Source organism: Podarcis raffonei, chromosome 9 (genome assembly GCF_027172205.1).
Source record: "Podarcis raffonei isolate rPodRaf1 chromosome 9, rPodRaf1.pri, whole genome shotgun sequence".
Lineage (NCBI taxonomy): Eukaryota > Metazoa > Chordata > Lepidosauria > Squamata > Lacertidae > Podarcis > Podarcis raffonei.
The window spans coordinates 76,933,306-76,956,561 of NC_070610.1; the positions used below are offsets into that span (position 1 = coordinate 76,933,306).

Below are 23,256 nucleotides of genomic sequence, written 5' to 3' on the forward strand. Positions count from 1 at the left end.
TCGGAGCTGGACCTCAGTGTCCGGGCTGAACGATGGGGGTGGAGACGCTCCTTCAGGTATACAGGACCGAGGCCCCAGCTCCCAAAAGCCCCCGGTTCCAGTAAACCCTCCTCTCCAAGGTCACTTACATTGCCCATGCTGAAGCGCCGCTTGAACTCACAAAAGAGGCTGTAGACAAGGACTGAGCCGTCCTCCTGGATGCAGAGGAGGTCCTCACTGGTCGTCCAGCCAAGGTGCACGGCCGGACAGTTCTTCCACTGTTGGGGAGACAAAAGCCCAGGGTTAGAAATTAGCCAGGCAACAGATGCACCTATTTAGCAACCTGACATTCTGAATCAGCAGGTACTTCTTGGTAGGCCCCAAAGGTAGCCCCATGTATGACCTATTAAAATATCAGGGGTATTCGCCTATTGCACTCAGGAAGCAACACTGTCCACTCTCCGGTAAGAGATACGGCCAGCGGCCCTTCTTGTCTAGCATTCTGTTCTTGTCAGGAGTTCAGCCTACACTCGAGTAGGACCCTGGTAAAGACACATGCCCGACTGGCATGTTCTCTCCCTTCTGGTCGATCGTTCGGGAGCTTCAAAAGCTTTCTTCTGCCTGAACATCACAGCGACCGATGCCAACCGACACCGGCACACTTAGGGATCTGCAGAGTTTGCGCAGGATGCGTGTGACAGACCTCAGCAACTCAGCATTTTGGCTAATCTACTTTATTTACATATAAACACACACTGGGCACTGCAACATGGCTCCCTCCCTCTCTAGCGTCAGACAGCAAAGAGAATGAACAAAAGACAATAGTCCCACTTCACGGAACACAGTAACACAAACATCCTGTCTCCGTCACTTCCCACACTGTGGAGTCAAAACATATACTGTCATGTGATAGACAAAAATCCCATGACTGCACTCATAGATCAGGAATTCTAACAGTTCTCACAGGGGCCAGCCAGATGGAAACCAGCAAGCAGGATTCGAACGCAAGAGCCCGCTTCCTCTCCTGGGGTTTCCAGCAGCTGGTATTCAGAAGAATCGCTGCCTCTAACTACGGAAGCAGCACATAGCCAACCTGGCTAGTAGCCATCAATAGCCCTCTCCTCCATGGACTTGCCTAATCCTCTTTCAAAGTCATCCAGGTTGGTGGCCAGGTCACAACTCGAACCCAGCCCCCCTGTTGCTGAACCCCCAAAGTCCTCGCTCGCAGCTGAAAAAAGAGCTCAGTGCACGCAGCACGATTTGAGAGTGTTCATTCAGAGTTTGCCCCTGCTTTCCCCCATCCTCCTCATTCCCCTCTGTTGCCATTACCACTGCAAGTGTAACCTCTTTGGGGCAGAGAACTGACCTGCCTTCTCCCTCCTTTTTTGTTTTGTTGCTAATGTTACTAGGCAGTGCCAGATTTAGGTTTGATGAGGCCCTCAGCTACTGAAGGTAATGGGGCCCTTTATATGTCCAGCTGTCCTTTGTCAACAACAAATTGTTGCTGTTTTTTGTGTTGAATATTTGCTATAGGGTAATTTATGGACCTCATAGGTATCTAACCAGTGATATTTTAGGGAGCAGGCTACTTACATCATAGGAGCCTACACAACACAAAACACTGTTACTGTAAGCAGGTTTTATTTTATTTGTTTTTTATCTTTATTTTGGAAATGTACATCCAGGTTTTTTCCCCTTTCATTTTTTGGGGGGCCCCAAGAGAGTGGGGCCCTAAGCTATAGCTTGTTTAGCTTATACGTAAATCCGGCACTGTTACTATGCCACGCACAGTGACCACTGATAACACAATTCGCTCACCGGAATGCTAGCCAAGAGGACTCCTGAGGCAGTGTAGATTTCCAGAGGTGGCCGGGAACTGGGAGATTTCTCTTTCTTGTTTTTCAGCAAAGCTAAAACGATAGAGTCTTTTTTTTAAATCACAATACAAAACAATGCTGAGAAGTCAAGCCCCTGACAATCGCCGTTCTCACCTCCCATTTTAATTCTTTGTGAGCATTTCTTTAATTATGTCATTACTAGCAGCCTTGTAACAACGGTAGTTCAGAAATTCTAAGAAACCAAAAAACAACAACAAACCAGCGTCGTTTTGAGCCAGTAGTCAAAACCGAAAAAGTTCAGTCTGCCATCTCGATTCAAAATGATTCAAAATTCAGGAACCAGAAGACAAAAAATTTGGTTACGGTCCAAATAGACAGCCAAAATATAGAGCTATTATTATTATTGCCCATATGTGCCAACTCAACTGCTTAGGATTTACTAGTGGCTATTCTGGCAGCTAGCGATGCAGGTAGCGCTGTGGGTTAAACCACAGAGCCTAGGACTTGCCGATCAGAAGGTCAGCGGTTCGAATCCCCACGACAGGGTGAGCTCCCGTTGCTCGGTCCCAGCTCCTGCCAACCTAGCAGCCCAAAAGCACGTCAAAGTGCACGTAGATAAATAGGTACCGCTCCGGCAGGAAGGTAAACGGCGTTTCCGTGCGCTGCTCTGGTTTGCCAGAAGCGGCTTAGTCATGCTGGCCACATGACCCGGAAGCTGTACGCCGGCTCCCTCGGCCAGTAAAGCGAGATGAGCACCACAACCCCAGAGTCGGCCATGACTGGACCTAATGGTCAGGGGTCCCTTTACCTTTATTCTGGCAGCTGGCACCAGTGCCAGCCCTCTTTCCTTGCCCTGATTTATTTCGTTTTGGTCCCACCCTTCCTGTGGGAACCTCAAGGCGTTCTCACAACAGCCCTGTAGGGCAGGCTAAGCAGAGCCAGAGAGAGAGAGCGCGACTGACTGCATCATGCAGGCCCTACCCCTTGGCAAATTCCCCGACTGCGCCAGTGAATGAGACTGGGCCGAGAGAGGAAACCTCCCAGCTGCAAAGGAACAGCTGGCGCAAGAAAGAGGAGCTGGCTCTTGCCATACCAATGGGGCCTCCGTAGGGAGCGGCAGCAACCAAGCAATCCCGTAGGTCTTCTCTCAGGTTCCAGCCCATGGAGTACAAATCCAGTTTCCTGCAGGAAGAAAACGTTAGCGGAAAGTTTCGGGGGGAGAGAAATGTCAGGTTAAATAAAAGCAGAGACCCGAAGCATTGGCAAAACCCAGCATTCTGTTCCCAATGCTGGTCAGCTCTGCGCTTTGCGAAGCCCCCAAACAGGGCATCGAGGCAGCTGGCCTTCTTAGTTGTTTGCCCCCCCCAGGCAAGAGACCCTGAGAGATGGGGAGCAGGGAGAGAAGTAGGGTCCTGGAGGGATGGAGGAGAAGATTCTGGAGTCAGCAGATCAGCTGGGAACCAGGGTGTCCTCTGTTTGAATTTTGCCTCTGCCACAAACCCACCTGGAGACCTTAGTTCAGCCCCAGCTCCCTTCCCTGTTTGCAATGTGGGGTTAGAAACAGCGGCCTGCCTTGCAGGTCCGTTGTAAAGGTTACTGGGACAGGGGTTCGTGCAGTGCTCTGAACACAGAAAAGTACATAGTTCCTGGGCTCCAACTCCCTTCAACCCTGAGTCCATTGGGAGATGGAGTCCAGGAGAATCCCTGACGTTCACGAATGACATCTGTTATAAGGTACCCCTGCCCGTACGGGCCAGTCTTGCCAGACTCTAGGGTTGTGCGCCCATCTCACTCAAGAGGCCGGGGGCCAGCGCTGTCCGGAGACACTTCCGGGTCACGTGGCCAGCGTGACATCGTTGCTCTGGCGAGCCAGAGCCGCACACGGAAACGCTGTTTACCTTCCCGCTAGTAAGCGGTCCCTATTTATCTACTTGCTTTCGAACTGGGTGCTTTCGAACTGCTAGGTTGGCAGGCGCTGGGACCGAACAACGGGAGCGCACCCCGCTGCGGGGATTCGAACCGCCGACCTTTCGATCGGCAAGCCCTAGGCGCTGAGGCTTTTACCCACAGCGCCACCCGTGTCCCGACATCTGTTATATTAAGTGTCAAATGCTGTCCCTAAAATAAACTAATAGTAATAATCGGTGCTTTTTTCCCTTCAAAAATGTTTAGGGGTACTCTCATTTTGACTGAAGAAAATCACCATTTTATAGTTCAAATCAGGAGAAATAAATACAGTAAATGGACAAAAGATTCACAAAATGTTTGGGGGTATGCGTACCCGTGTCCCCCCCAGAAAAAAGCACTGATCATAATAATAACGAACACCTTGCCGCAGCAGGAGGTGCCTAAGCAAAATTTTTTGCAATCTATTTATTGGATAGATTTATTGGATTCCCACAAACACACCGTGCTCAAACCACACCATGAAGAAGTGTGCACACACACGAAAGCTTATACCAAGAACAAATTTAGTTGGTCTCTAAGGTGCTACTAAGGACACGGGTGGCATTGTGGAAGGACACGGGTGGCGCTGTGGTCTAAACCACTGAGCCCCTTGGGCTTGCCAATCGGAAGGTCAACAGTTTGAATCCCCGCGACGGGGTGAGCTCCCGTTGCTCGGTCCCAGCTCCTGCCCACCTAGAAGTTCAAAAGCACGTCAAAGTGCAAGTGGATAAATAGGTACCGCTTCGGTGGGAAGGTAAACGGCGTTTCCGTGCACTGCTCTGGTTTTGCCAGAAGCGGCTTAGTCATGCTGGCCACATGACCTGGAAGCTGTACACCGGCTCCCTCGGCCAATAAAGCGAGATGAGCGCTGCAACCCCAGAGTCGTCAGACGGCCGGACCTAACAGTCAGGGGTCCCTTTACCTTTAAGGTGCTACTGGACAATTTTTTTATATATTTAGTGCTCAACCCAGGCAGATGAGTGGCATATCAATAATGAAAAAGTTAATTGTAAGTTAGGCTTCCCCTGTCCAGACAGGGGTACTTCTGGGCCACCAGCTGAATTGAATGGAAGGCACTCTGTGCCACTGAGGCCACCTGAGCCTCAAGCGACAGCAGGGGAGCCAGAAGTACCCCCAAACTGCACACCCGGCTCCTTCAGAGGGTGTACAACTCCATCAAGAGCAGCCAACCTCCCATCTACCCCATCTAGGGAACCATCCCCTGACAGCACCTCAGCAGGTAACGGTGTGTGGAAAGCACATTCAATGCACATTTAAAGCACATCTCTTCCCCCGCTGAATCCTGGGGACTGAGGTTGGGAATTCTGCTGGGAACTGCAGCCTTGAGAGGGCGGCAAATACGGTTCTCAGGATACTTTTTTTTGGGGTGGGGAGGAAGCCACATGTTCTACATGTGCCCTGGCTGTGCTTTAAATGGATGGTGTGGGTGTGACCACAGAGAGACGAGAAATAGCATAGCATAGTCGACTTGGAAGGGGGGCCCCGCCATGAAAGAAGAAGCCACCGCCAAAGAAAATAAAGATTGGCAAAATAAATTCATGAACTACGCAGGACATATTAGATCATTTGAAACCCAAGAAAGGACGGACGTTGACTTTTTAAAAAGGAGTAAAGTTTCATGCATACTTTGCAAGCTTTGTGCATAGGTTTCGACAGTAGCTGAACTCTAAAAGCCACTTGCAATAAGACGAATGAGGTGTTAAAATTGGATTGTGAAGAATATAAGATTCTACGGACGTGCATGAGTAAGTATAAAATAATGGAACCAGGAGGGGGAGTGGAGAGAAGTCAATCAAGATTTATGGTTTAAATTTTTGATTGTGGTGAGTGGTTTTTTGCAGGGTGGGGATTGTTATCATAAAAATAAATTGTATTTAATTTTTAAAAAAGGACGTCCCCGTCCAGGGTCCTCTAGTCCAACCACCGGCAATGCAGGAATCTTTTGCCCCACGTGGATCTCGAACCCACGACCCTGAGATGAAGAGCCTCATGCTCTCCCGACGGAGGCTAATAATAATAATAATAATAATAATAATAATAATAATAATAATAATAATAGTGCATGCTCGTCTGATCAGCTGCAAGCCCCATCCCACCCCCCGGGTCCGGTTGGTGCCCTCCCAGTGTAAAATGCTTTGCAGGAGCTGCGCCCCTGCGGAGGGGGTGAGGACCCCCCCATCACTATAAAGCGTTTTTTGGGGGGGAGGAGTGGGAGTGGGGTTGTTCAAGGGAGTGGCAAAATTGGGGGAGGGCCAGAGAAGGGGGAGGGGCTCAGGTTGCCTGCACTGCAAGGGGGCGCTGGGGAGGCGGGGGGGCGCCCACTGACCGGTAATAGGCCGCTTCCCCGAGGGGGTCCCAGTTTGCCGTGTAGCAGTCCATGCCTTGCGCCCCTGGACCCAACAGAGATGCTCTTCTCCCCGGGACGCTTCCGCCCTCAGCGCCCACCCCAGGCAAGCGGACGCAGGGAAGCCGAGGCCGCCATCTTGAACGAGGGCACGGCGCTGCTTCCGGGGCCTGGCTCTCCGCTGCTGCCTCCTCCTCCGCCCTTCTGTCAATCACTCTGCAAGACACGCCTCTATTAAAGGGCCCGCGATGAGATCATTCATTCATTTTTATCTTATTTTTAGGCTTCTGTTTTTTTATTTTCCTGGGTGGCTGCGGTATATATTTGTTATTTGTATTTTTACTTCTTTTTTGGGGGGAAATATTTGTTGCTGCTGCTGCTTGTTGTTTAGTCGTTTAGTCGTGTCCGACTCTTCGTGACCCCCTGGACCAGAGCATGCCAGGCACTCCTGTCTTCCACTGCCTCCTGCAGTTTGGTCAAACTCATGCTGGTAGCTTCGAGAACACTGTCCCACCATCTCGTCCTCTGTCGTCCCCTTCTCCTTGTGCCCTCCATCTCCCCCAACATCAGGGTCTTTTCCAGGGAGTCTTCTCTTCTCATGAGGTGGCCAAAGTACTGGAGCCTCAGCTTCAGGATCTGTCCTTCCAGTGAGCACTCAGGGCTGATTTCCTTCAGAATGGATGCGTTTGATCTTCTTGCAGTCCATGGGACTCTCAAGAGTCTCCTCCAGCACCAGAATTCAAAAGCATCAATTCTTCGGCGATCAGCCTTCTTGATGGTCCAGCTCTCACTTCCATACATCACTGCTGCTGCTGCTATTTCATTTTAAAAACAGAGGTTGCAAAAAGCAGGTGCAGATTTTAGAAAGGTGCAAAAACTGTAAAAGCAGGCAAACTGAATGAGTTGCAGCTCTCAGAGGGATTGACAAATAACAAAATTCCAGGTAAAGAATATCTGCATTATCCAATTGCCCAAGTACAGGTCCAGGTTTGTCGCCTTGAAAATGATGGCTCTGTTGCACACGTAATAAACGAGTGCCAAATCATATTTGCTGTCAGAAGTGTCTGGAGGTTCTAGTCCTTGTCAAGATGTCAAATTGCGCATATGAGATTACTTCTGAGCAAGCATGCAGAACAGGACTGAGCTGCAAATAAATAACTCGCTGCCGCCGCCACCCCTCATTTGCAGTGCAACAGCCAGGACAGGTTGTACAGTTATAATTTAGCTTATGGTACCCATCATCTCTGACCATTATTTATTTATTGCATTGCTATCCCACTTTTTCCTCTGAGTTCAAGGTGGTCCACATGTACACTTTCATCGTCACAGCAACCCTGCCAGGCGGGTTAGGCTAAGAGGCCCAAGTGGCTGACCCAAGGTCACCCAGCAAGATTCATAGGACTAGTAACTAGCTGAAATTCAGCATCATCTGAGCTCTGTGAGTGCAGCTTTCTCCAGATTGAAGTGCAGAGTGTTTGAGGACCTGGACATTCGAAGGGAAACCAAAATGCTTGTTTACAAAGCTATTGTACTACCAACCTTACTGTATGCTTGTGAAACGTGGACCACTTATAAACGCCATCTCCAACTCCTCGAAAGATTCCATCAACAGTGTCTCTGAAAAAATTTACGCATCACTTTGGAAAGCAGGCAAACTAATTCCAGTGTACTGGAAGAAGCAAAGATCACCAGTGTCAAAGCAATGATTCTTCAACATCAACTTCGTTGGACTGGTCATGTTGTGCGGATGCCTGAGTATCGTCTTCCAAAGCAACTACTCTATTCCGAACTTAAAAATTTCAGACCAAATTTTACAACCTGGAGAGTATAATAATAAAATTTAAGGTCTTATATATATAATAAATATTCATAAATGTACCAGCCAAGCATGTACATAGATCAGCACAGGAAGACTGACCTGAAACCATTTTGACTCCCAAACTGACCAAATGTTTTCTCTGCAAGGAGGGAGGGGGTGAGGGAACCTTCCCATTGTCTCAGGAATTGAGAAATCACCATCTCAAAGAAATAGCCAGACTACCAGGAAAGGCAATCAGATAAGGCATTATCAGATAACCTGGCAGACAGGAAAAACAACAACAACTTTTCTGTTATGAGGTATGATGTTTGTGGGGGGTGGTCTTGGGTTACACCCCTTCTGTGATGTATGTATGATGAATGGAGGTGTGGTCTTGAGCTCCGGGGCAGGGAATTAAAAATGTCTATATAAGGGCAGGCACACCTTTGTTCTGGGTTCCTCCTCCTTTCCTGCGTGTGAGGGGAGCACCCTGCTGCAGCAGTTCAATAAAGATCAGGCTTACTAGCTGCTTTGCTTCTCAATATTCTCTGGTTGGCCTCTATTATTTTCTCCTACCAATAGGAGAATAAGGGCTCTTGTGTCCCCTGTGATAGGAATTTTATGGTCTTAGATATATGGTAATGTTCATAACTGCACATACATAGATCAACACAGGAAGACCAACCTGGAACCATTTTGATTCCTAAACTGACCAAATGTTTTCTCTGCAAGGTCAAACTGGAAAAGTCTCCCCATTGTCTCTTTCCTCACAAATCCTGTCTTAAGGACACATTTAAGATATGAATAAGGTGTGAGCCTGTGACCTGGCCCAGCAAATAAGTATTTTACCACTACAAAAGAATGGCCAGGCTCCCCGGGAAATCCAATCAAGTAACTTGCCAGACAGGAGATAAACTGTAACAAGAGAAAAACAACATTGAAATTTCTGTGATGTAGGTGGGATGTATCTGAGGGGTGGTCTTAGGTTACACCCCTTCTGTGATGTATGTGTAATGTTTCTGGGGGTGGTCTTGATCTAGAGGATGGGAATTTCAAAAGTCTTTATAAGCCCTTGCACAGCATTTTTGGGGGTCCTCTTCCTCTCCTGCATGTGAGAGGAGTACCCTGTTGCAACAGATCAATAAAGATCAGGATTACTAGCTGCTTTGCTTCTCAATATTCTCTGGTTGGCCTCTGTTATTTTCTCCTACCAATAGGGAACCTATGTAAGGACTCTATATGGGCTCTTGGATACCCCATAAGGGAAAAGGGCATATTTTTTATTTACAACACCCCCATAAAGGAATAAGGGCAGATTTATTTTATTTACAACAAGAGCAACCACCAGCTCTCTCCAGCCAAGTCTCACAAGTTGTACTAAAGCTGTGTGTGATGCTCTGCAGCGACTCCCTCCTCACTGCCACCTGCGTGTCACAGGTACTGAAAAGCAAGGTGGTTCTCCCGAGAGAAAAATTACAGGAATATCCAAGGATGCTTTGGTGCAATATTCAAAGCCCACCCCTTACAGAAACCTCCGACAACACAAACCACAGATACAACAGGGGCTTCTGCAGTTTCTTTTAATTAGGAGTTGTATAAAACAAAACAAAACACAAAAATACCCCGCCCCGGTTTCAAACTGTTACAGAACATGCACAAAACAGCCTTCCCAGCATGGCGCAACATTGGCCGACTCCTGCAAGCAGGAATATTGGGGAAGGGGAGGCTTTTTGTGGCACGATTCCTTCTGTGCTTCCAGGAGGAAATTTAAATGTGCGGGGAAGCGGGGAAACGGAGGAGAAGCCCCCAGATCCAGGTACCTGGCTGGCTCTCTGAGCAATGCGCTGGGGGGACAGGAACTCACCTTCCCCGGGCAAAAAAGACAAAGTCCGTAGGTGGGGTCAGTGCTATAAACGTACAAACCAGCCGAGGCGCTGGCAACAGGAGCACATCGTCACATGCCCTCTGAATCTCCATGTCTCAAAGAAGGACGTTGCGTCAACGTGTAAAAAAATTAAGGCACCACAAAACACAAAAAAGGACCAACAGCTGCCTGGGTCAAATCTCTTGGTAATAGACAGACAAGATGGAAACAAAGCCCGCGGACACCAAAGACCAGCTCTGTCTGAGAATCCACATGTTGCAAGTCCTTTGCCAGACCCCAGAAGAATTTCAATAGCGCTGGGAACGGATGGGGCAGAACCTCCGGTAGGGGGTCTCGTCTCTCGGGTAGAAGCAAGGACGGCGCATGACGTAGCTGCCGTGGTGCCCATCGATGCGGCTCCTCCTGCGCTGGCGCCAGGAGCGCGGGGGGTCGTTCTCGTCGTGGGAGGGGTAAGCAGGGAAGGGGCCCGGGACGGGCGCGGAGTTGCCGCCCAGGTGGCGGAAGTCGTGAAGTGCTGCAGCTGGGGATGAAAAAGAAAGCGGGAGAACGAAGGAATAAGGCCGTCGCAAGAGGCTGGCTGAATCAGGGCTGTCGAGCTCAGCATCCCTGGGGGGGGGGGGGGCAACCAGATGACTAAATGGGAAGCCGGCAAACAGGATCCCACCACAAGAGCACTTTCCCTTCCTGTTGTTTCCAGCAACTTAGAATTGGCATTTAGAAGCATGTAACATGGTCCGAAAATTACTTTATCTACTTCCCGCCCTCCCAATTCCATGGTTTCCATATTTACCCTTGCATATTTCACATATAGGGATGCGGGTGGCGCTGTGGGTTAAACCACAGAGCCTAGGGCTTGCCGATCAAAAGGTCGGTGGTTCAAATGCCTGCGACGGGGTGAGCTCCCATTGCTCGGTCCCTGCTCCTGCTGGCCACATGACCCGGAAGCTGTACGCCGGCTCCCTCGGCCAATAAAGCAAGATGAGCGCTGCAACTCCCGAGTTGGCCACGACTGGACCTAATGGTCAGGGGTCCCTTTACTATTTCACATATACTGCTCAATGCATCCATTTTAACCTACTCATCTTAATAATGAACCTTGTTGCTCGTATTTCAAGTCCTGCTCGCATTTTCATCTTGCTATAGCAGTTCTTGAAATACTCCAATCCTCAAGGCTATTTTTTTGTCCTTTTGGTCTCTAACCTTTGCTGTTAATCTTGCCAATTCCCCATACTCCATCCTTTTTGATGCCCAATTGCCCCGTCTTCTTTTAAAGCCATCTAAAGTCGGTGGCTGTCGCTGTGGGAGGGAGTTCCACAGATTTAACTGTGCACTCCGCAAGGAGGGCCTTCCTATTTAACCTCCCCTGAATCTTCCAACACTCTCCTCCGTTGCACGCCCACCAGTTCCAATGTCAGGAAAGTGAGAGGAAAAACCTTTTCTGGGTCCGTGGGTAACTTTAAGAACGTCCATGCCTCTCACTTGCCTTTTCTCTGCACTAAAAAGTCCGGACGCTGTAGCTTTTCCTCAGTCCCTCCATCGCCCTGATCCATTTCAGCAGCCCTTTTCTGAATCCTGCCTTCCTGTCCTATGGCCAAAATTGTACCAGCTGCTCTGCATCCCTGCCCAAATTCAGTGGTGAGGGCAGGTAGGTCTAACGTCAAGTCCGCCTCCGGTGGGGAGGGTGCCAGAACCCCAAAGGATTCTGGGAAGGGTGGGAGAAAGAGCTGGACTGAGGACTTACCATCCATGTGGGGCGTCAGGAAGTGGGGGTCCTCAAAGCTGCGAAATCCAGAGACGGGCTCAGAGGGCCCCCAGTTGCTGGGAACGAGGACTGAGTCGTCGTAAAACTGGGGGACACAGGGGTAAGGGGGCGGGTGGGAGTCACGAGGGCCAGGGAGCAGTTGGGAAGCGCCAAGACGGGGCGGCAAAGGTGTCCCTGGCATATTCCATGCGGGCTCTGCGGAACGAAGGGAGAGGGCCATTCAACACTGTCATTGAAAGTCTACTCAATATTGATCCAGAATAGATTCCAGTGTATAGTTAACAGAGTAAAAACTTAAACACGTTGCAGGATTCCCAAAAAATAGACCAGAGGCAATTAATATTTCATCCAGCAGAGCTTTGCTGATACTGAAGGCAAATGAACATAATGGTCACAAATCCAATACATTCAGGATTGGCCCTGTCCGTAAGAAGTCCACTTGCAGCAGACTTAACTTAAAACTTACAATAACGTATAATAAGACTAAAACCTTAACAGTGGTACCTTGTTTGTCAAACTTAATCCGTTCAACTCCCGGAACCATTCGGAAACCAAGGCACGGCTTCTGATTGGCTGCAGGGTTTGCGGCGTTTGGGAGCCAATTTGTTTGGGAGCCAAGACGTTCGACAACCAAGGTACCACCGTATACAGAACACCACACCAGAAGGAAAGAGAGACAAAAAGAAAAAGTGAAACCCAGGCTCCTTCTAGCCTTATTATTACAGTCAATAAACACACAAGACTTAACTGGCTGTACGATTGAAAAAATAAGATATAATATCCATTGTATTGAATTGTAGATTTCATCAGAAGTAGTTCATAAAGTTCAACGAAAAAAGTAGAAGACCCAGTGGATCAGTTCATTCTCTAATCAGTTTATGCATAAGGTCCATGTATGTGAAAGTGTCTATTCCACCTGTCTGTTCATAGAGTCCAACAATCCACACGAAAGGGTGTTAAAGTTCCACAGAATCCTTTCACAGAGTCTAAGACAAGGGTTTCCGGAATATTAGCTTTGTTTCGCCATCCTGGGCTTTTTCAGTAGTACAAACTTTAGGTAATGCAAATAAATACAATATTGTAATCTCACACATTTTTACAGCAAAAATAATATTAAAATATATACAGTTTTCGTTGAACTTTATGAGCTACTTCTGCTGAAATCTACAATTCAGTACAATGAATAGTATATCTTATTTTTTCAAACGTACAGCCAGTTACGTCTTGTGTGTTTATTGAATACGTTTCACGTAACCAGACGTTTGTTGTTGTTTTGCGCTCATTATTATAGTCAGCATGACCTTGACAGAAGAGATAACAGAACAGTTGAAGCCAGCTATACTCAGCTTCTCTGAAGGAATAACCCGAACATCACGAACCTTCTGCTTGCTTCTTTCACACAGAGAAGCTCCCAGAACCCTCTTGAATTAATTAGAATAGGTAAGATATCTACACATCAGATCAATGCTTTCTGCACTAAGCAATGCAAACTGAAAATTGCATCTCGGAGTCCTTGCCAATCTTCCTTCCCTGCAGTGGAAAGAGCCAGAAGCGAGCTGGGATCCTGCCCACTCACCATCCGGGCTCCGGTGCCTGCTGGGCACCACCACGCGCCAGGCGTCCGCCACGTGCGTCAGAAGCAGGTTGGTGATCCTGCGATGCACCACGTTGTTCCAGTGGACGCCATCCTTGACACGGTTCCGCAGGTCGAAGCGGAAGTGGAAGTGGAGGTCCAGGACGTCGAAGAGGTGGAAGCCGGCCAAAGTGGCGCCGTAGAAGTTGCCCTCGATTATGTCATTGCGGAGGGTCTTGCTTAAGTGCTGCAGCTGGGAACAGAATGAAAAACGTAAAGGTAAAGGGACCCCTGACAGTTATGTCCAGTCGCAGACGACTCTGGGGTTGCAGTGCTCATCTCGCTTTACTGGCCAAGGGAGCCGGCGTAAGGGCTTCCGGGTCATGTTGCCAGCATGACTAAGCCGCTTCTGGCGAACCAGAGCAGCACACGGAAACGCCGTTTACCTTCCCACCGGAGCGGTACTTATTTATCTACTTGCACTTTTGGGCATGCTTTTGAACTGCTAGGTTGGCAGAAGCAGGGACAGAGAAACGGGAGCTCACCCCATCGCAGGGATTCGAACCGCCAACCTTCTGACCGGCCAGCCCAAGAGGATCAGTGGTTTATATAATAATAATAATAATAATAATAATAATAATAATATTTTTTTATTTATACCCCGCCCTTCCCGGTTCAGAAAACTGGGCTCAGGGTGGCTAACAACAAATTTAAAACACTTAATTGTAATACAACATAGAAGCAGCATAAAATACAGTATAAAAGCATGGATAACAATAAAATTCAAAGTTCAAAATCAATTTGGGGGGAAGTCCATCCAATAAACATTAGATAATCCCCAGGGCTAGCTGGCTGAATTGGTCCTACTTGGGCCAGCGAGGAGGCCAGGGGAGAATTAGCTGTGGGGTCTCAGAGCGGGTGATCTTCATAAAAGGGAAGGGGGAGGGAAGAGAAGGGAAGGGAAATAAAAGACCAGGCTGAATTCAAATTAAAGGCCAGGCGGAATAGCTCTGTCTTACAGGCCCTGCGGAAGGAGGTTAAATCCTGCAGGGCCCTAGTCTCCCATATACTCCCATAGAGACTACCTTACACTGCATTTAAAACCAAAATCGCATTTGGGTAGAAACTGTTTCTCAGACGGCTAGTCCTAGTCTTTATAACCCTGGACCTTCTTCCAGAAGGCAGAAGCTGAAAGAGATCATTTCCGGGGTGCGTACTATCCTGCGCTATCTCTGCAGCTGATCCCAGGTGGGAAGAGTGCACCCAATTATTATCTCCGCAGTCTTTACAACCCTGGACAGCATTGTTTTCCCCCTGCTCTGTGGGAGCAGATTGTAGCCATCATAGTCTGCTCTCACACTACAGTGGACCGCATCCCACAACCCAGAAGCACATTCCCGCCTCCCCTTACCTCTGGAATAAGGAAGCCCCCTGTCACCCTGGGCCCTAGAGGCATGGTCATGTTCCAGATGACCAAACAGGAGGCTGGGAGGATGGCGTCCAGCCGGTTGAAGACCGTCTCCAGGTTCTTGCGATATGCCTTCATGGAAGACGGGCCGTACCTGCTCAGAGAAGAGAGGAAAGCACCAGTGTCAGGCCACAGCGGAGACCCCTTGGCCAAGCCAGGAGATTTCAGGGATCAGGCTGGAGAGTACCACTTCTATCTATCTATCTATCTATCTATCTATCTATCTATCTATCTGTCATCTATCTGTCATCTATCTGTCATCTATCTATCTATCTATCTATCTATCTATCTATAATTTTTTATTGCTTTTTCAATTTTTTGTTCCTGGGACAAAACTGAGATCCACCTACCACATCTTCCTCAAGCTTTCTTTCTTTCTTTCTTTCTTTCTTTCTTTCTTTCTTTCTTTCTCTTTCTTTCTTTCTTTCTTTCTTTCTTTCTATCCCTCCCTCCCTCCCTCTCCTTCCTATTTATCATCTGTCTGTCTATCTATCATCTATCTTTCTTTCTTTCTTTCTTTCTTTCTTTCTTTCTTTCTTTCTTTCTTTCTTTCTTTCTTTCCTCCCTCCCTCCCTCCCTCCCTCCCTCCCTCCCTCCCTTATCTATCTATCTATCTATCTATCATCTATCTATCTATCTATCTATCTATCTATCTATCATCTATCTATCTATAATTTTGTATTGCTTTTTCAATTTTTTACAATTATATAACATCTTCCCTCATCCTTCTGGTTTTCTTATATCAGGGGTCAACAAACTTTTTCAGCAGGGGGCCTGTCCACTGTCCCTCAGACCTTGTGGGGGGCCAGACTATATTTTTTTTGGGGGGGGAATGAACGAATTCCCATGCCCCACAAATAATCCAGAGATGCATTTTAAATAAAAGCACACATTCTACTCATGTAAAAACACCAGGCAGGCCCCACAAATATGTTCTATGCCGTGTACTTTTATATTTTTTGTAGTTTTTTTTAGCTTTTTCCATTATTATTATTAAGGATTTTTCTTTTGGAATTTTGGTTGTTTATATTTATCTGTATTTGTTTAAAGCAAAATAAAAGTATTGAAAAATAATAAAATAAAATTAATGAATTTGGAGGAATAGGAAGAGACCTCTTCATCCCTGCTGCTACTGCTGGCAATTGCTATTCAGCGATTCCCCCCATGTTTCTAAAGAACTGCGCTATTTTATGGATTTTCGCCCATCTGCCTTCTTGGAAAATACCCAGTGGCTTATAGGGAAAGGGAGGAATATACATAATAGAATTGTGGAATCCCAGAGTTGGAAGGGACCTCAAGGGTCATCTATTCCAACCCCCCTCTAACGCAGGAACATGGCTGTCAACTTTTCCCTTTTCTTGTGAGGAATCCTATTCAGAATAAGGGAATTTCCCTTTTCAAAAAGGGAAACGTTGACAGCTATGCGCAGGAATCTTCTGTCCAACGCAGGGCTCGAACCCGCAACCTGGAGATTAAGATTCTCATGCTCTACTGACTGAGCTGTCCCAGCACGCACCACCTACAATAACATCGCAATAAATGCAACTCTGTCGGCGGGTCCACAGAGCTACCTAGAAACGTCCCAGACGCAGGAGTTGAGGACCAAGACGTCCGGTTTCGGTCCGGCTTGGAAATCTTCCAGAATGCTCTCCACGTACTCCGAGTAGACGCGCGTGAGGAAGTAGAAGCGGACAAGGTGGTGGCCGGTACGATACTGGCGCACCTCGCGGTAACGGGTGCCATTGTGGAGGGAGCCCAGCACTCCTCCTTCCACCAAGTGGTCGTCTTCAAAGCGCAACTCCCCCTGCAGATGGGGGTGAAGGGGAGACAGAAAGCAGTCAGAAGGTTGTGGGGCCGGTTGGATATAACATACAGCTTAAAGAATGCGAGAGGTTCATGCTGGGAATTGTAGCTCCATAAGGGACAAGCTAGGGACACGGGTGGCGCTGTGGGTTAAACCACAGAGCCTAGGACTTGCAGATCCGAAGGTTGGCGGTTCGAATCCCCACGATGGGGTGAGCTCCCATTGCTCAGTCCCTCCTCCTGCCAACCTAGCAGTTCGAAAGCACGTCAAAGTGCAAGTAGATAAATAGGTACCGCTCAGGCGGGAAGGTAAACGGCATTTCCGTGCACTGCTCTGGTTCGCCAGAAGCGACTTATTCATGCTGGCCACATGACCCGGAAGCTGTACGCCGGCTCCCTCGGCCAGTAAAGCGAGATGAGCGCCACAACCCCAGAGTCGGCCACGACTGGACCTAATGGTCAGGGGTCCCTTTACCTTTAAGGGACAAGCTACAGTTCCCAAGATTCTTTACAGAAAGTAATGTGCTTTAAATATGTGGGTGCGATCTTTGGATTCCAGTATTTCTTGGTGGTGTTTAACTGGAGAAGTAAGGATGGCAACTGAGGGACCTCTTGAGAGCTTACTGATGCAATGACTTGTCCCATCCGCCTGGGATATTTCAAAGATCCAGTTGGTACTGTATACCTGAAGGCGTGTCTCCACCTCCATCGTTCTGCCCGGACACTGAGGTCCAGCTCCGAGGGCCTTCTGGTGGTTCCCTCCTTGCAAGAAGCCAAGTTACAGGGAACCAGGCAGAGGGCCTTCTAGGTGCTGGCGCCCGCCTTGTGGAACGCCCTCCCACCAGATGTCAAAGAGAAAAATAACTACCAAACTCTTAGAAGACATCTGAAGGCAGCCCTGTTTAGGGAAGCTTTTAATGTTTAATAGGTTACTGTATTTTAGTGTTTTGTTGGAAGCCGCCTAGAGTGGCTGGGGAAGCCCAGCCAGATGGGCGGGGTATAAATAATAAATTATTATTATTATTATTATTATTATTATTATTATTATTATTATTATTATTATCCTGTGATGTTGGACTGTGGGCATAATTTCTGCAGAGCCCACACTGTCCAGTCCTGGCCTGAATCTGAGGGAGCCTCTGCTTGCCCCGAGTGCAGGAGACTCTTTCAGCCAATGGACAGCAGGCCAAACTGTCAATTGGCAAAAGTGGTCCAGTGTGTCCAGCTGTGGGTGGAGAGACACCCAGAAAGGAGAAGGGAGGTGTGTAAAAGGCATCGGAAGCCCCCGAAGTTCTTTTGTAAGGATGATGAAGCCCCCTTCTGTATGATGTGTAAACGGATTGTTATGTACCGAGTTGAATAGGATCCAGAATGCAGCAGTCTGATTGGTCCTAGAACAATAGGATCCAGAATGCAGCAGTCTGATTGGCCCTAGAACAATAGGATCCAGAATGCAGCAGTCTGATTGGTCCTAGAACAATAGGGTCCTGAATGCAGCAGTCTGATTGGTCCTAGAACAATAGGATCCAGAATGCAGCAGTCTGATTGGCCCTAGAACAGGATCCAGAATGCAGCAGTCTGATTGGTCCTAGAACAATAGGATCCAAAATGCAGCAGTCTGATTGGTCCTAGAATAGGATCCAGAATGCAGCAGTCTGATTGGTCCTAGAACAATAGGATCCAGAATGCAGCAGTCTGATTGGTCCTAGAACAATAGGATCCAGAATACAGCAGTCTGATTGGTCCACAGGAGCAACCCAATCCAGCTTCAGGTGGAAGTGAATCCGCAACCTGATTGGCCTACAGGAGAATCCCAGAATTAGCCAATCACATGGGGTCCATTGTGTAAATAATGTATATAAGCAGATATTCTGGGGGAATTTCCATTCCTCCTCACCACTATGAGCTGAATAAAGAGCATGAAATCCACTCTCGACTCATAGTATATTTCACGGACCAAGGTGCACAGCGGCCATAAGGTAGCCCTGTTGGAGGAGGTTGCCCGAGAGCTCAAGGAGAAAACCAAAGCCCAGCTGAAGGAAGAGAGGAAGAACCTTGAGGGCTGCAAAATTACTCAAGAGCCGGGAAGATCAGAATGGCTGAAAATGTGAAGGGTGTGAGACGCAAGGCGTAAAAGATTTGGAACCTGCCTGTCCACCCTCTGATGTTGTAGAAAACACAAAGGAATGTAACTCCCATGAGCATCACTCTGAAGACAAGAGTGTGAGTCCTGGGAAACTTTAGCTCCATCCCATAATTCAATGTGCATGTTCAGTCATGGGTGGGGAGATGGCAGGCTCCACCCCCCCACCTGTAAACTTCCATTTGAACTCCCATGTAAAATTCCCACGTAGAGGGATTTGTTCAGGAATTCAAATGTACACTGTTGTTGTTGTTTAGTCGTGTCCAACTCTTCATGACCCCATGGACCAGAGCGCACCAGGCCCTCCTGTCTTCTACTGCCTCCCGCAGTTTGGTCAAACTCATGCTGGTAGCTTCGAGAGCACTGTCCAACCATCTTGACCTCTGTCGTCTCCTTCTCCTTGTACCCTCCATCTTTCCCAACAGGGTCTTTTCCAGGAATTCTTCTCTTCTCATGAGGTGGCCAAAGTCTTGGAGCCTCAGCTTCAGGATCTGTCCTTCCAGTGAGCACTCAGGGCTGATTTCCTTCAGAATGGAGAGGTTTGATCTTCTTGAAGTCCATGGGACTCTCAAGAGTCTCCTCCAGCACCATAATTCAAAAGCATCAATTCTTTGGCGATCAGCCTTCTTGATGGTCCAGCTCTCACTTCCATACATCACTACTGGGAAAACCAGAGCTTTAACTATACGGACCTGCTTCTGTTGAGGAAGCCTTAATACGCATCTTTACCTAGTTGATTCTAGGTTCTCAAATTCCTTCTAAACTAACACTTTTGCCCAGGGAGAAGACTGTTTGTTTTCTGGACTTTGAGAGGATCTATTAGAACTTTAATTTCAGCCTTGCTTTGTCAGGTTTGTTGGATCCCTAAAATAAACTGTTGGGAACAATTCTTTAACATACCTCGGGCAGGGAGTAAATATACACCTGAGGTACCAAAGTGCTTTACTTACAATGGTTCCTTGAGTGAACTGATAAGTGTTATAATGCCATCTCATCCATCTTGCTCATCAGATATTCTGATCAAGTGACATCTCTCTGCTGAGGTTTGTTCTTATATATTTTTGGGGTGGGGTGGGGGTTGGTTACATATGAGCACTGGAAAAATAAAAATAAAGCTTTTAACACAAAAAATGGGAGAGGTTGTGGAAAGAAAGAATAACATTTACAGCTTGTAATGCCTTGAAAGAGAATATGATGAAAATGATGTATAGATGGTATATTAGGTAAAAAGGTAAAGGTACCCCTGCCCGTACGGGCCAGTCTTGACAGACTCTAGGGTTGTGCGCCCATCTCACTCAAGAGGCCGGGGGCCAGCGCTGTCCGGAGACACTTCCGGGTCACGTGGCCAGCGTGACAAGCTGCATCTGGCGAGCCAGCGCAGCACACGGAAACGCCGTTTACCTTCCCGCCAGTAAGCGGTCCCTATTTATCTACTTGCACCCGGGGGTGCTTTCGAACTGCTAGGTTGGCAGGCGCTGGGACCGAGCAACGGGAGCGCACCCCACCGCGGGTATTCGAACCGCCAACCTTTCGATCGGCAAGCCCTAGGCGCTGAGGCTTTTACCCTCAGCGCCACCCGCGTCCCTAGATGGTATATTACACCTGTGAAATTAGCTAAAATGTGTAAGATAAATAATAAATGTTGGAAATGTAAAGGAAAAGAAGGAACATTTTATCATATGTGGTGGGAATGTAAGAAAGTAAAAAACTTCTGGGAAATGATATATAATGTGTCAAAAAAGATGCTGAAATATACATTTTTTTTAAAAAACCAGAAGCATTTTTACTTGGTATTATAGGTGAGGATATTAATAGACAAGACGTTAAATTATTTTTATATGCAACAACAGCGGCAAGAGTATCGTTAGCCCAGAAATGGAAGCAAGAAGAAATTCCGACAAAAGAAGAATGGCAGACGAAATTAATGGACTACGCAGAATTAGCTAAAATGACAGGAAGGATTCGAAACCAGGACCAGAGATTTACAGAAGTTTGGAAGCAGTATATGAATTATTTGAAGAGCAACTGTAATCAACAAATTATGCTAATAGGACTACAAGAAGTTTTGTAAGGAGAAATATATGAAACATTGCAAAGCAGAAAAAGATTAGAGATATTAGTTATGAAATTTAAATGTAATAGTTAAAGTAAGAAATGTAAATTAAGTGAATAGATTGGAAAATCTTCAGATGTGATTGATGGAAGTCAAAAAACGGTTTAAGATATAAAAGTATGTTTAATTATTGTTGAAAATGATATGTTAAAAAAACTAATTTATATATATATATGAAGATTGTGGGGCTGGGGCGCAAGATGGCGGTGGCAGCGGTGCTGCAGATGTTCCGCATACCACATGTTGGACAAGCAAGGGGTTATTATGTTGACTGGAGGATGGTACACCTTGGTTTTTGAACATTTCGGAAGTCAAATGAACTTCCAGAATGGAGTAAGTTTGGCGCTTTTGTTTTTGCTGTCTATTTTGTGCTTTTGCTTTTTGAGGCTTTCTCGGTTCATTTGTTTTTGTGATGGTGTGGAACCCAGTTCAGCTAATAATCATCAGGCCAATGGCCCACCTGGTCCACCATCCTGTTCTCGAAGCGGCTGACCAGATGCCCCAATGCAGGCCTAGGCAAACTCAGCCCTCCAGATGCTTTGGGACTACAACTCCCATCATCCCTAGCTAACAGGACCAGTGGTCAGGGATGATGGGAGTTGTAGTCCCAAAACATTTGGAAGGCCAAGTTTGCTTATGCCTGCCCCAATGCAGATAATTACAGTAAGAAAAGCACCATTCAGTAGAAGCAGTCAGTTCCCTGTTGGAACAAGGTCTTTGCCTGATGGTGGAAGGACGACGAGGAGGGAGCCAGTCTGGCTTCTCTAGGAAAAGAGTTCCAAAGACTGGAAGGAGCCACCACAGAGAAGGCCCTGCCCCGCGTCCCCGCCAAGCCTGCCTGTGAAGGTGGCAGGACTGAGAGAAGGGCCTCCCTCGAAGATCTCCAGTCTTGGGCGGATTTGTATGAGGGGATAAAAAAGGTAAAGGTAAAGGTACCCCTGCCCGTACGGGCCAGTCTTGCCAGACTCTGGGGTTGTGCGCCCATCTCACTCAAGAGGCCGGGGGCCAGCGCTGTCCGGAGACACTTCCGGGTCACGTGGCCAGTGTGACATCGCTGCTCTGGCGAGCCAGAGCCGCACACGGAAACGCCGTTTACCTTCCCGCTAGAAAGCGGTCCCTATTTATCTACTTGCACCCAGGGGTGCTTTCGAACTGCTAGGTTGGCAGGCGCTGGGACCGAGCGACAGGAGCGCACCCCGCAGCGGGGATTCGAACCGCCGACCTTTCGATCGGCAAGCCCTAGGCGCTGAGGCTTTTACCCACAGCGCCACCCGCGTCCCTGTATGAGGGGATACAGTCTCTCAGAAAGTTTGGACCCAAGTCAGGTATTTCGGACCAGCCCTGGGGAATACGGCAGGCGTCACTTCCTCACCCCCAACCCCTGGTGTGGAACGGCCTCCGTCGGCTACCTTGGACTTCAGCTGGGAAGCCGTGAGCAAGGAGTCGCTCTGCAGCAGCTGGACCAGATCCTTGTAAACACATCGCTGGACTGCAAGAGGAGGAAGAAACAAGTACAGTGGACGCTCGGGTTGCGAACGTGATCCATGTGGGAGGCACATCCGCAACCCGCAGTGCCGCGTCTGTGCATGCGTGGGTTGCGATTCGGCGCTTCTGCGCAAAGCGCGATTTAGCAGTTCTGCGCACGCGTGAGCGCCGAAACCCGGAAGTAACCCATCCCGGTGCTTCCAGGTTTTGGCACATCCGTAACCCAAAAACGCGCAACCTGAAGGGTCTGTAACCCCGAGGTATGACTGTACAGGAGAGGTGATGTACATGCAAACATAAGATGCGCCTCCTGGATCAGGCCCATGGCCCATCTAATCCTGCAGTCTGTTTTCACAGCGGCCGAGGATATGCCCCAGTGGGAAACCCCTGAGCAGGATCTGAACACAAGACCCCTCTCGTTTCTGTGATTTCCAGCAATTGAAATTCAGAATCATCGCTGCCTCCGACTGTGGACGGCAAAGCGTAGCCATTCTGGCTAATAGCCACGTATAGTTCTCTCCTCCATGAATTTGCCTAATCCTCTTCCTCCCTCTTGTGGCAGGGAGTTCCAGAGTTTAACAACACACCGTGCAATGGACTGTCTTTTTCATCTGCCCTGAATCTGCTTCGCTGGGTGTCCACAAACGTTACGAGAGAGGGAGAGAAGCTTTCCTCTCTCTCCCCTTTCTCCATTCCACCCTTCCTGGCAGAAGCTGAACGGGATCCCCAGAGTTCATCTAGCCCAACCCTCCTGCCTCACCTCCTCCAGAAGAACTGACTCACTCACTTGAGTCGCCCAGGATGACCACAAACTTGTTGTGCAGGAGCTGGTGAGCCTCTTTCGAACTGAACGTCAGCATGGTTCGAGTCTTCCGGCCAAGAGTAGCCTTGCGCTTACCGGAGAAGAGAAGAGACTCATCCACCTGGCAGCTTCTGATGTCCCAGCGATCGTAATATGTGGCTGGAGGGCTGTGTTCGACCTGGCAGGTTATGGGAAGTGCAGGCCTGTGTGAATCAAAGGGGAAGGGAGGGGGATTATTGGAGTCATAGAAGTGTAGAGTTGGAAGGGACCATGGGGCCATCTAGTCCAACCCCCT

The 23,256-nt window shown here is 48.1% G+C and overlaps 2 protein-coding genes across 2 annotated transcripts in view; both read right to left on the reverse strand.

The window, feature by feature from the left end:
* The window catches only part of VPS16 (VPS16 core subunit of CORVET and HOPS complexes), a 43,112-nt gene extending 36,856 nt beyond the window's left edge, over window positions 1-6,256 (reverse strand). The window contains exons 1-4 of the mRNA XM_053402120.1: window positions 6,112-6,256; window positions 2,911-2,999; window positions 1,798-1,889; window positions 129-257 (exon numbers count right to left, since the gene is read on the reverse strand). Of these exons, the coding sequence (XP_053258095.1) occupies window positions 129-257; window positions 1,798-1,889; window positions 2,911-2,999; window positions 6,112-6,164 (363 nt within the window). The 5' untranslated portion in view covers window positions 6,165-6,256. The remainder of the gene's footprint in view (window positions 1-128; window positions 258-1,797; window positions 1,890-2,910; window positions 3,000-6,111) is intronic.
* Window positions 6,257-9,506: 3,250 nt separating this feature from the next.
* On the reverse strand, window positions 9,507-23,067 carry PCED1A (PC-esterase domain containing 1A). The gene is made up of 7 exons (XM_053402308.1): window positions 22,947-23,067; window positions 22,084-22,163; window positions 16,187-16,419; window positions 14,559-14,709; window positions 13,121-13,400; window positions 11,554-11,769; window positions 9,507-10,332 (listed from the first exon to the last, which is right to left on the reverse strand). The coding sequence occupies exons 1-7, from the start codon at window positions 23,017-23,019 to the stop codon at window positions 10,100-10,102; spliced, it is 1,266 nt and encodes a 421-aa protein (XP_053258283.1). The 5' UTR covers window positions 23,020-23,067; the 3' UTR covers window positions 9,507-10,099.
* Window positions 23,068-23,256: the final 189 nt, after the last annotated feature.

Excerpts from the sequence above, each read along its gene's own strand:
- PCED1A (XM_053402308.1), bottom strand. The coding sequence starts at position 23,019 with ATGCTGACGTTCAGTTCGAAAGAGGCTCACCAGCTCCTGCACAACAAG. Across the intron at positions 14,710-16,186 it reads TGCGTCTGGGACGTTTCTAG|GTACGGCCCGTCTTCCATGA; the intron begins GTAGCTCTGTGG and ends TTCTCTGAGCAG. Across the intron at positions 11,770-13,120 it reads AGGATCCCAGCTCGCTTCTG|AGCCCGCATGGAATATGCCA; the intron begins GCTCTTTCCACT and ends TTCGTTCCGCAG.